The 13,863-nt window shown below is 34.7% G+C and overlaps 1 protein-coding gene across 8 annotated transcripts in view; it reads right to left on the bottom strand.

The window, feature by feature from the left end:
- The window catches only part of Herc1 (HECT and RLD domain containing E3 ubiquitin protein ligase family member 1), a 162,294-nt gene that overhangs the window by 71,568 nt on the left and 76,863 nt on the right, over positions 1 to 13,863 (bottom strand). For all 8 annotated transcript variants that reach the window (XM_051197814.1, XM_051197817.1, XM_051197818.1 and 5 more), the window contains exons 25-30: positions 12,656 to 12,704; positions 4,729 to 4,997; positions 2,055 to 2,270; positions 1,018 to 1,138; positions 543 to 780; positions 251 to 435 (exon numbers count right to left, since the gene is read on the bottom strand). In XM_051197814.1, coding sequence (XP_051053771.1) covers positions 251 to 435; positions 543 to 780; positions 1,018 to 1,138; positions 2,055 to 2,270; positions 4,729 to 4,997; positions 12,656 to 12,704 — 1,078 coding nt within the window. The remainder of the gene's footprint in view (positions 1 to 250; positions 436 to 542; positions 781 to 1,017; positions 1,139 to 2,054; positions 2,271 to 4,728; positions 4,998 to 12,655; positions 12,705 to 13,863) is intronic.

Here is a 13,863-nt window from a genome sequence, read left to right as displayed (position 1 = left end):
AGAGCCAAGCTGAGCAGCAGTAGAGTGAATTCAACAGAGCATAGGAGGCTCAGTCAGAAGCTAATCTACACTACATCTATGTGCAAAGGGTTGCAAACTAGTAAAAATCCTTCATACCATAACAGAAAAACAAAAAAAAAAACAAAAAAACAAACAAACAAACAAAAAAAACCCCCGATGTTCTCACCATATGCAGACGCTGGAAACTCAACAAGTATCTGTATGATAAAGGGAGAAAAGCTTATACTACCTCTGAAATCTTTCCTTTCAGTTTCTCCACTGGAGTCAACTTTCTTTTCTTCATCTTCGCTCTCTTCTTCTCCAAAGGAGGCCATAAATAGTACACCCGTTTGGGACAACAAATTCTTCAACTGACTACAGAGTAGATCCAATAAGGACTGAACTACTTTGGGGCTCAGTTTATCAGCATAGGTTCTATGTGAAATAAAAAGAAAAATTAAGTAACAAAAATATAAAAAGGAATAAATACTATAGAATAAACAGGCCCCATCTAATTCTTCTAAGACCTTTGTAATACTTACCCTGTAGTGATGGCTAGAATCTGGAGCAGCCTTGTACTGGCCACTTTCAAAGCTGTGCTAAGCTGGGAAACACCAGTCTTTGGCAACAATTGCAGGGGTTGTCCTAACATGGTGTCTGTGCCACATAACTGTGACAATACATTCAGCAGACCAGTGGAGATTGCCAAAGAAACATCCACTGGCTGATAATGAACACTGAGGGCAAAAACTGTAACCAAAAGAAGACGTTGCTGGGCTTCTAAAAAAACAAAAATAGAAAGACAGTTGAGAATCTCTTTGAAGTTAAACTTTTTTTGAAACTAAAATAATTTTCTCCAAACTATAAATAATAACAAAGTACTATCTAACTTTCAAGTACTTTGCTCTTATATGTCAGTTGGTCTACTAGTGTTAATCATAAAATAGAGCCAATTCTCTACCATAACCTCGGGCCAAAACATACATCCTTCATCTTTATTTGCAGGAAGTTACTTACCAATGTGATGCTTATTTGCTTGAAGGGCTCTCTCTAGAGTAGCAGACAACTGTTGATAAATCTTATGGACAGCCACCTGGATTTCAATCTGAATATTTCTTTTAGCTGCTCTGATCCCATCCTAAATTACAAAGAGTTACTTTTAAAATCAGCAATGATAATACCTTTTTGAAAAAAATAGAAAAGAAAAAGAAGATGTAACAACATTTTAGCCTTGGTCTATGCTTGAGCCCTATGGTATTAACTATTCACTAAATTACAGTACATGAAAGATTTATAACAAAACTAGTTTAAAATGATTGGTAGTTCTTGACTCTGTGTAGTACTTACTTCTTCCTTCCAAAGAAACTTTAACTATCTAAATAAAGACATAAAAATAACTGTTTACAAGTGCCAGGTGAGGTGGCACACGCCTTTAATCCCAGTGCTTAGGAGACAGAGGCATGCAGATCTATGTGAGTTTCAGGCCAATCTGGTATACAGTGAGTTCCAGAAAATCCAGGGCTATATAGAGGAATCCAATAGCAAAAAACAACAAAATAAGCAAGAAGGTTTATAAAATAAAAAAGGAAACAGAGAAACCGGGGAAAACCAAGTCTAAGAATTAAATATTAAAACCCATCTTCCCAAATTCCAACTCCTATCTAGCTTTATCCTATCTGGCTATGAATTAATAAAGCTAAGCCAACCAAGAATCCAAAAGCACAATAGTACGATTGCTCTCTTAATCCCAACTGTATAATTTACAGACTTAGCCAGATATATCTTAAATGACTTAAAAGCTTTTAGAATTTTTTTTTTTCTTTTTTTGAGACAGGGTTTCTCTGTATAGCTTCATAGATGAGGCTGGCCTCGAACTCACAGAGATCTACTTTAATCCCAAGTGCTGGGATTAAAGGCATGTGCCATTATCAACAGCCAAGCTTTTAGAATTTTAACCTTGGTCATAACACATCACCAAGCTCCACGTCATTCAGCTGGCTCTGTAAAAAGATAAAGAACTGAATACAGAACAAGGTGTCACTCATGTCACTTACTTGGTAGTGATGCAATCGGCCACTCTGTCCTTTGGTTCCTGTGTGTCCAACAGTGCCTAAACCAAAACACCCTGCTAGAAACTGCAGTCTCACAGATGTAAGCAGGGTGGATGACTGAAAGCCTGAACTTGACCTGCTTCCTGACAGCAAGATGCTACCCTTTTCCTCCATGCCAGACAATAGAGTGAGGATCTGGTGAAGTGCCTCTAAACGAAGCTGAAAGAAAAACATTTGAGTCTGTCACTATCCTCAAACACAAAGTATCCTGTATACCACAGGTAACATGTTATCTAGGACTGAGAAAGTCTGATGTTTTTTAGGGATCCATTAAGATAAACATTTTGTTATTACTGTTTATTAAATCAAGATGCATCTAAAGCCTCTTTATGGATATTTTAATATAAAAGAAGCCACAAATACAATGGGAAGAATAGATTTGGGTAGGCTGGTACTGAGGACTGAACTCAGGATTTAAATTAATACAATGCTAAATAAATACCCCAGTTCCTAAAGTAGTAAATGTAGAATTTGGACACAAGGTAGAAAGGCCAGATTCTTCTGCAGGGTGTGTGTTCTTAGGAAAGTCAATGGACTTCATGAGTCCCAGTTGCTTCAAATGCAAAATGAGGCTAACAGTTATCTAATCTACTCAAAAAGCTACTATAAAGTGCACAAGATATAAGAGGTCAAAACTACATAGTTTTTAAGTACAAGCAGTAAGATTATGTAAAATGAGTACTCTTTAGCTCCAGAATCAGAACTGCTTGTTCATGGTTTGTCCAAGGCTCACTTGAGTTTCTAATTTTAACTTCATTACACACTATTGGACTACCCATCATGGCTCAGCCAACCATTCCTTAAAAAATGAAAAGAGATTTCTACTTTAAAATAGTTTTAGATTTATAGAAAGTTATAAAGACGGTTGTTATGTACACAATAATCTCAACAGTAATGATCAATCATAAAGGTTAAACTACTGATGATCAACCCTGAAAAAGGCTGAAGATGCCTAGTTTTACTTTGTGTGTATACCTAAGTATATGTATGTGCGCCTTGTACATGCAGGTGCCCATACAGTCCATAAGAGGGCATCAGATTCCCTTGAACTGGAGTTACAGGCAGTTTTAGAGACACTTGAAGTGAGTATTAGAAACAGAACATGGGTCTCTGCAGCATGTGCTCTTAATCACTAAGCCATCTCTCTAGCTCCCAATTAGATCAGCCAGCCAGAGTTCTATGGGGAGACTCTATCTCTAGAATACATAGGGGAGAACTGAAAAGGGAGAGAGAAAAGAACGATGAAGACTAGATTAGATTCCCACAGTAATGATTACTACAATAAAGACACGCAAAATCTAAATTTAAAAAAAATCAACTTCAGAAAAAGGAAAATAATCCAATAGGCAAGATTGTTTGCTCTGTGAGCATAATGAACTGAGTTTTAATCCACCAGAACTCATTAAAAAAAAAAAATCAGGCACAACTATGTGAGTCTGCCCATGAATCAACCAGCGGGAAAGAGTTGAGCAGTGAGGGAGAGGTCCCCTGAGCTACTCCTCCATCCAGGCATGCCTTTAATGGGTAAGTCCCATGAAGAGCCAGTATAATCACTGCAGTTGTTTTGATTCATGATGGCAATGGCTATTTATTACCCCAAACCCAAGAGATCCGCCTACCTCTGCCTCCTGAGTGCTGGGATTAAAGGAGTATACCAACAATGCCTGGTCATTTACTCTTAACGCCTTTTACAGCAATGAGTCTCTATTATTACTGGAATTTTGGTATCTCTTTGTGGTTGCTGACTGATGCAGGGAAAATTGGGTCCCATAATAGAAATGGGTTAATATTTAAGACAGAGCTAGCCAATAAGAAATGCTAGTAACAAGCCAACAGCTTTACATCTAATACAGCATCTCTGTGTGTTATTTGGGGCTGGCGCGGTAGTGGGACCAGACCGGCAGGGAAAATCCTACTCATAACAGGTCTCTTCTTGGTGTTCTTAGTCTCATTAATAAAAAAAAAAAAAAAAAAAAAAAAAAAAAAAAAAAAAAATCTAAGAATAAACTCAAATAGAAGCTCAAGAAAGGAAAAAGAAAACGTCAAAGGTTTATGGTGGGTTAAGAAGATAGTTCTGTGGGTAAACTGTTCACTATACAAACACAAAGACCTTTGAGTTTGGACTCCCAGCACCCATATAGAAGCTAGGCCTGATGGCGTATGTCTGTAAACCCAGTGTCAGGGCTAGAGGTGAGACACAAAGTCTAGTCAAAACAGTTAGCTCCAGATTCAGAAGGGACCTTGTCTCAAAAAAAATAATAACAAAAGTTAGATCAGTAAGATGGCTCAGCAAATAAAGGTACTTGTTGCCAGGACTGAAAGCCAGAGTTCAAGCCCCAGAACCCACATGGCAGGAGAGAACTGACTCCAGCAAGTTGTCCTAGGGGCCCTGTGGCACAATGTACCACAGAAGAGGACACTCATTTTGACCTCTAGACTCCACACATCTACATGCATCATATCACATCACAACACACACACAGGCACAGACAGAAACAGAGACAGACAGACAGACAGGAAAGAGAAGAAAGGGCAAAGCTTCTCACAGTATTACACATTCAATGGTTCACTTTTGGCTTCCAAAGTCTCTTAGGAGGAGTAAATATCAACTACTTACTTCTGCCCTTAGCTGTTGCTGCTCCATTGCAATGATGGAGGCCTGGGGACTTGTAGACATACTTTCTTCGGGCTCCTTAAAACCTGGAGCATTCCCCACATCTCCACTTACAAAACTTACAACATTTTCAATCAATGTGTGAACTCCCAAAGACTTGGTAAGGTCAAAATCAGACTCAAAGGAGTAAGAGGAGTTGTAGAACCAATCTCTGGTATGTTTCAGGCGAGTCCAAGAGTCACTCAGAGATTCCAATTGACTATGCATAGGACCTATATGAAAAAAAAGGGGGGGGGGAATTATACATCAATAGCAACCAAATAGAGAAGAGAACACATTCTCAAACTAGATAGATGAAGGCTGAGTGCTACTATCATATCAAGTGATGAAAAATGGGTACTCATGTTTGAACACATGCATGGATTAAATGAATCTGGGCAATATGTTTTGGTTAAAAAAAATAAAATTAGAGCAATGTAAGAAAATAAAGAGAAAGCCTTATTGATGTATCAGTGTATGAAAGCACTTTAGCAATACACTACCAGAAGAAAATAAAGGCAGAAGCTGTTTTCAAAATGCTTAACCAAAAGAGGCTCTGCAGTACTATACCACCTCATTATTCATGAGCAAACAAAGGGCCAGGCCACTCAGACTCTGAAACAGGGTTTCATTTAACTTAACATCAGCCTATACATCTGCAGTGACACATTAGCAAAAGTGAATGTACACGGGCAAGTAAACTTATAAAAAGGAGACGTAAACATCACTTTTAGGTTTCACTAACATAAAGAACTCTCTCACTACCTGTCATGTGTGTATTTACCTCAGGTTGTAAAGCTCCTACATAAAGTAAGCAAAGTTTCACAAACAAGAACATTTGGCATCTACTGTAAAAGAGTAACTACACAAAATTATCAGTGGTACTGCATAGCTATGTATTATTAGCTTGCTGATGAGTATTTTTAAGTTAAACCTTTAAGTATCAAACTCTAACATGTTAGAGTACAAGAACAACTTTCTAAATCATAACAAGTTTAGCTTTAAATAAAATATATTCATGTCCAACTCATATATTTTGTTTTTTAAACATTCTCAGAAAGCTAATTACAAGTTTTGGTTTATAATAAATAATCTTGTCATTGTTCTATGCATGGCCTGCTTTTGTATTTATATTATTTATAATATTTTAACATAAATATAAAACTGACAAAAACTGGTATGGATTTGTACTCTAAAAATGGATAATGCTTAAATGCAGTATTATTTTACATGTGTATGTTGCGGGATGCTCATGAATATAAAAGCCCAAAGTTGACTTAGGGTGTCTTCCTGGATCATTCTCCATTTTATATGTTATGGCAGGGTCTCACATTGACCATACTGCTCACTGTTTTGACTAGTTAGCTATCTAGCTTCTTCTAAGAATTTCCCTAGCTCTGCCTCCCTTGCACTGAGATTACAAATGGGCTGCCAAACCCAGCTGGCCCTGAGGTGGGTTCTGGGAATTCAAATTCTAATCCTTACACTTCTACAACAAACACTCAACTGACTTATCCATGTGGCCCCAATTTTAGCCATTTTTTACTTTCTAAAAGAAGCATTATTTATGTAATCATTTTAGATATATTCTTTTCATGAAATATATTACAAACATTAAGCCACATTAGTTTCTCACTATGATTCATTTATTTAGCTGTTATACGATGTCCTATCATATATATATATATAAACACATCAACTTTGTGTATTAGGAATTCATTTTAAGGTACACAACAAAATGCATATATATATATATATATATATATATGTATGTATGTATGTATGTTAAATTGTACCAGATGTATGTATGTATGTTAAATTGTACCAGAAAGAAAAGTTTGAAAAGATTACTACTTACACACTATTTACAGAGGAACAAACTACAATTCAATACTGAACATTAGTGCCAGTTATATCCTAGGGCTTTAAAAATCAGACATAGAAATTCATAATAGGAAACTGATATCATGAACTATTAAATATCCTAGTAAAAATAATTCATATAGCAAAGAGTATATGGTTTAAATAGCTTTTAGGTTTTCATCAAATATTCTTTTTCCTAACAGCTTTTATGTGTGCATGTGAGGCAGGTTATGTGATATATATGGAGGAATGAGTGGAGGCTAGCACATATCATGGACCATAAACAGAGGCTAGAGGACAAGCTTGGATGTCTGTCCTTGCCTTCAACTTTGTGTTAAGATAGGATATCTTGTTACTTGCTGCTATCTATGTATGCCAGGTTAGATGGCCCACAAGCTATAAGGTATTCCCCTGTCTTCTCTTCCTTCTTGCCATAAAATGCTAGAATTATAAGCACACAGATGCTTCAGCTTTCTGTGGGTTCCAGGGATCTGATCTCAGGTACAAGTACTTTATCCACTGAGCCATTTCCAAGCCCAAGAATTCTTTATGATAAAAGCTCCCGGGATTAGAGATAGAGTTCCATAGTAGAAAACTTGCCTAGCATGAAAGTAAAATCTTGAGTTCTACCTCCAATGCAGAGGGGAAAAAAAAATCTTTAATTTTCAGTTTTATGGCAATGAAAAATAACAATATGAAAAAAATCTCCAAATTGTATGTATAGCTTTTGTATAATATAGAAAAAAGTAAAATTTACAGGTATATAATGTATTGAGTTAAAATATTTTTTTTAAAATAAAACAGAAACTTAAAGATACACATTTCTCATTTTCTTCAGCAATCCAAATTGAGGGCTGGATATGGCCTTAACCAGCAATGTCAGGTTTTAGTTTGTTGCACCAGGCCTGTTTCACATAATAGCAAAATTTCACACTAAAGGAGTCTTTGTCTTCTAGCACATGTAGGTTACTTCTCAGAACAAGTCCCTAATGTCCACTGTCTGGTGTCAGAACAACAGAAATGAAAGGGTCCTGAACGACTATGTACTTCAGTTTCCTCAACTGAGGAATTGAGAGACTCAGATAGATGGATCTGCAAATGATTGACACTGATTCCTTAATTCTGTGTGAAGAAGCTTATAAATTCCTGTTATTTAATCACTCAAAATTCACAGGCCCATGGAAATACGAGTGGCTTGGTTAATTATAAAAAGGCTTAATCATTAATCTACCAATAGTGACCTGCCTTTATATAGAGAAACATTCCATAGAATTACTGGCTATGTCCAAACAATCCTTTCGGAAAGCAGGAGGCAGCACAATTTTTCTGCTACATGTCACATGGTAAACAGTCCAGTGGTCTATAAGGTCTCTGCCACAATTTCTCAATTCTGCTATTATAATCAGAAAACAGCCAGGCAGTCCATAAACAAGTGAGTATGGCTCTGTTCCAATATACAAAAATGGTGAAAGGTCAGACTTGGCCTACTAGTTGTAGTTTGAAAAATCTTAAAGGATAAAATCATTGGGTGCTTGATTCAAATGAATAACATATAAGAACAGGAAAGACACCACCCAAAGCACTGCAGGGGCATGGTGCACACCTTTAATTCCAATACTCAGGAAGAAGAGACAAGAGGATCTCTGTGAATTCAAGGCCAGCCTGCTCTACAATGTGTTCCAGGCCAGCAACATAATGACACTCTGCTTTAAAGAACAAACAACACAACAACAAAACAATACTTGGATAAATGAAATAATTACCACTGAAATAGTCCGACATAAAAAATACTTCAGAGCCCCAAAATTTAAACATATAGAAATGAGAGACAGCATTTTACTTTAAATAACAAAACAAACTATTGTTTGGGTTGTTATGTACTGTTTTATCTCAAATAGAAAATACTATATGTGAAGGCCTCAACACCATAATTGAGATGTAGCCCAATGCTTACTACTAACTTAGAGAAGACAACTAAAGAAACATTCAGCAAGACATTTACTTGTCCTTACAACTCTGGCTCTTAAATGGGATTTTCAAAATGAACATGGCAGAGCTGCAATACATACTTTATAAACCATAAAATATGTAGGCAAGCTAAAGGGGGAAAAAATTTAAACATGCCATCATGTACTTGCTTGAAGCTCTTCTTTTTTCTGGGGCTCAACTGGCCAAAAAGGAGTAAATACGCTACCACATGAGAATCAGAAGACAAAAGGAAAAATTTGGTACAGGAGATAACATTTACATTCTTTATGTAACTTGAAATGCACAGATAAAACAGCATTTCACCCACATATACTACACCAAGAAATATACATTGATAAATGTTTCTAGCATTACTTTAGCAATAAAATGCTAATAACATACTGAAAGGACTGAGAAAGGGAATCAAACTATACTTTAACCAATAAGGTTTACCTAATAAGGCTTCTGATACTGCTTCTTAAATTGTTATGAGATCCTACTACCTTCACCTTAACAGCTTCAGCTTACATAGGAAATTAGTATCAAGCACTGGCAAAAGGTATTATCTTTCTGTGAATACTCAGCTCAATCTGCACAATTATGGCAAATATTTTTATTTGTCAACATACTTTAAGTTCTGTTGAAGGTTTGATAAACTTATAAATAAATGAGTTCATATTTGTGATATGCTTAAAGTAATGTATGGTGATAGTGAGCAGTTTATAAGTTTTTGAATATAAATTATACTTTGTCCCCAAGGAAACAACTTGCTTCATCTGTTTCTTTATAACAAAATTTATAAGTTATTTTTAAGTTTAGAATTTAGCTTTTTGTTTTGTTTTGTTTTTTCTCAAGATGAGACTTGCTATGTCCAGGTTGTCTGCAACTCTCCTGGCCTAGAATTTATGGTTGTCTCTAAAAAGATGAACAAGGTAGTTTGGGTAAAAGTTATATGCCCCCATTGTTTTGCACCTTCCAGATGTGCTTTCTCAGATCACAGTAAAACTTTAGCCAGAATTAAGGGTTTTTAAAAAGAACAATCATGTGTCATTACCATGAATCTTAACATTCCTAATGTGAAATCCTAAGTGGAAAACAGGTGATAAACTCTTTCAAGGAATTATTTTTGGAGTCACTGAACATATATTGATCACCATCATTTACATACACATTTAATTTTAATAAATAAGGTATAATTAAAATTATTTTTTCTTTCCTGCTCCTCTTATCTGACTTTCAGTAAGTCAAGACCACTAAGACCAATTAATGGAAAAGCTACTCAAGAGAAAATTTTGTATTTCCGCCTCAAATACTGGAAATGAATAAAAAAAAAAAAATCTTCTTTGGCTAGACTTGCATTTGTTCACCATAGTACAAGTCACAGTTTCACAAAAGTTTGATCCAAACAGTTCTCATACTTAGCAAGCTCAACTGACCAAGAGAAGATAGGCATTTTAAGTTTATGGTATATAGTTCATGTTGATAAGTGAGTCAGAAATACAGTGGTATACTGTACCACCATTTAAAAGCAAAACAAAATATACACTTCCTTCAGTATGGTCTAAGGGTAATCCTAAATACATACGACTTGTAAAAATTTAGAAATATGTCTTAAATGTATTTTTTAATTAAAGATTTGTTTTATTTCAAATTAAATGTCGGGGAGGGGGGATGTCTGTTGCACATGAATACCAGTGTTTTTTTTTTTTTTTTTGGGAGACAGAGTCCGTCTACATAGCTTCATTCCTGATACTAGTGATCTTGAAAGCAGAGGGGCATGTGACCCCTGGAGCTGCAGTTACAGGTTGTGAGCAACCTGATATGGATGATAAACAGACCCCAGTCCTCTGCAAGAGCAGAGGTTTACATGCTGTAAACCACTGAGTTCTCTCCAGACCTTCTTAAATGTACTTTCAGTATTTTTGAAGAAAGGCATCTACTACAGTAAGATAAAAATCTATAAAGTATGCATTTTTTTGTGTGTGTGTATGTGTGTAAATCTAGGATTCTGAGACTGAAAAGTAACTATTTTGGACTAAATTCCTAAAACAGTAACTCTTCTTTTTAGTCACTTGTCCCTAGGAATAAATCAAAAACAAATTTGTTCCCTGGGAATATTAAGACAGAAAAATTAACACAATAAATTGTTAACACATTAAATGATATGATAAAATTTCAAATAACCACTTTCTACCTCCCTACTATAATTTCTCAAATGAGTAGTTATAAAAAATTTCCAAGTACTTCTATGTGCTTTGCTAATTAAAAAAAAAAAAAAAAAGTTAAATTACAACAAGTCAATAGGGAGGTGCTAGTACTACGTTGAGACTTTTAAGGAAGATGGTTTGTCCATAAATGAAATTAACAGCTTAATTTATATCTATTTAGAGCTAACACTATAGGAGATCTATATGTAGCTTTCAGATAATTTTGGAAAGATATCAATAGGTAACAATTCTAGGTTATAACTTTAAGATATTGATTCACAATTAAAATATGCGCTACTCTGAATTCAAAGGCAAACATGGTACTTATCTTCATTTAAAAGACACTGCTTTTGTTTCACCTTGGTATGATTAGAAGGGATTAAATATCAAATGTGTATCTCCAAGAATAATTTAAAAACTTGTAAGAAAATAACTACAGCCAATGGACTACTGCTAGCAAGTATAGCTATGATAGAACATTAGCAGCTCTCAAACTCTATGCTATGCTCTCTCTCCTCTGCTCCTCAGCAAGTCTGCAGCTGTTTGCTTCCTCCAACCTGTAAGTACTTACTGCTTAAGCACTCTTGCCACTGCTCCAGAGTGCTGGTATTACAGGCATGTGCTACCATGCTCAGATTTAACACGTAACATCGAACAATATTCACCTGACCTAAACAAGCTAGCAAAGTAAGTTATATTCCAAAAATTTGATTGTTAAAACAAGTGAAGCATCAATTTCCAAAGTACTTTAAAATATAATGTATACGGTACATTATATTAATATCATATAATTTCTTTTATACCACAAATAACTTGTAATTCTTTAAAAGATACCTAGAACTTTGACACATTATAATTTTAAAATCTTTCAATAAAGAAAATATCAGCTCTGGGTCTTAATAGTCCTAATACTACAGCAAATTTTAGTCTATAGGAGTAATGATGTCTCTTCTGAGTATATATATAAAATTTTTAAAAGTCGTATGACCTATAGTGTTTCTTTCCCATGTTCCTTATCTTCTCTTCTTTGTAGGGGTTTTGGTTTTCTTTACGTATAAGGAGAAGCCTAAAACACCAAGAAAGGGTTTCATTTTGAAGAACACAAGACTGAATGTTACAAAAACAATTTTTTCTTCACAAGCTTTTAGAAAACAATCATGAGTAGAAATTCTTAACATCTTACATTCTCATAAAACTATTATATATGTGGTTTTAAATGAAAGTGTTAGTAAGAGAATACTAATATGTAAGAGTGTTTTCAGTTGCCCTTGGACTTATACCTAAAGCCACTGTTCTTTTCCTCTATTTGCATATGTGCTACCTTTCATATGTGTTAATGAACACTAATTAATATAGAGCTACTCAGAAAAGACTCCTGGTAATACTATAAAGTTGCGCCTCAAAAAAAAAAAAAAAAAAAAAAAAAAAAAAAGTGTTAATTACATGCCATACAATAAAAGAACAAAAGGGGAAAGCAACCTAGAATCTTTCTATTTGGAGGTGTATGCATATGTATATTGGGCAATTCTATTAGTGAGACAAAGCATAGAAAATTGTGCATTAAACTCCCAAAACAGAGAAGCAATGTTTCTGGAATTCTATAATATTTTTAAATGCACATTTTTAAAACAAAACACATGAAAAATCATACAGAATTATTAACTCTTATGCATTCCCAGATTTTAAATGTATGTGCATTTTAGAAAAAATTATATACCTTTTAATTTTTCTAATAAAATACTTCTGAATTGCTTTTAACAATGATATCCTGGTAATAATTAGATCTAAATATATCAGACAGAAAAACAGTTACTTAATTTAAAGCTGGTATTTAGTATTTTCTTAAGATTTACCTTTCTTCCTATGAGATGCCAAATCCAAATCAACATTTCGTCGACCACTCTATTACAAAAAATAAAAAGTTTAGCTGTGAAAAGTTTCTTTTACTAACATTAAATAAAGCATTAAAATTAATACATAAACATACATACATATATACATACATACATATAGTTTCAGCAATGTCCTATTTTTTTCACCAATCAAGTCAGACTACCAACACACCTGCTGACACAACTACAGGAAAGCACACCTTCACTAACTCAAACAAAAAGCATGTGTGTTAATTACAACAAAAGAGCAGTTTTCTTTGCTGCTACCTCATCCTTATTTTCATCTTCTGGTTGCAGCATGACCATGTATTTTAAAGGCCTAAAACCACTGTCCTGTTTCTCAAAATTACTACTCTTTCCTCTGTCTTATTTTTCTTTCTTTTCAAATTCTGCACTAGCCTTGACTGGGAATTTAGAGATCATCTGACAGGTATACTAACAAAAAGTTACACAGCTATATGCATCTACTGACATTCTAAAATACTTTCAAGTTTTGTTTGTTTGTTTGTTTTTAATCTGCTAAAATAGAGAAATCACTAGTTGATGGAACTACAGACAGCTTAATGGAACAATTAATACTTTCAGGAAAAACAGAAGTCTATTTTGTGTGTATCAGGTGATGGAGTGTATAAACTGTCTACTCAACTGTCTATATGCACAAGCAATCATACATAAACCATACATACATTTAACATTATGACAATTTCAGTTGTACTTTGACAGTGTTTCACACAAACAAAAGAATGAGTGTCAAATAAGACTATGGAAGAAACTAATAAATGAACTATGTGGTAAATATTGTAGAAAACATTCACCTATGACACATATAAACACATACAAACGTACCCACACATTTTTTTCTTATCAGTCCATACATACACATTAACAAAAAGTGATTAGCTCTCAGACCATTTCATGCTGATAAAGCAAACTCATCCAACCAGGCTCATGAAGATATCATTGTGCTATGGAATGTTTTCATGCATGTATCTTTGCTCAAAGAAGAAACTAATCTCTCAAATCTAGAAATAGCTATTTCTCTTTAACTGAGTTGTCCTACTCTTTTAGACACTCTGAATTTTAGAATACTTCTTGTTTGGTGGTTCCTCTCTACACAGAATATTCCTAGTTGTGCATAAATCTTACCCAGGGCTTTATCTTACTGTCTA

Source organism: Phodopus roborovskii, unplaced genomic scaffold (assembly GCF_943737965.1).
Source record: "Phodopus roborovskii unplaced genomic scaffold, PHOROB, whole genome shotgun sequence".
Taxonomy (NCBI): Eukaryota; Metazoa; Chordata; class Mammalia; order Rodentia; family Cricetidae; genus Phodopus; species Phodopus roborovskii.
Note: the sequence above shows the minus strand (reverse complement) of the source record. Positions and strands in the feature narration are given on the sequence as shown.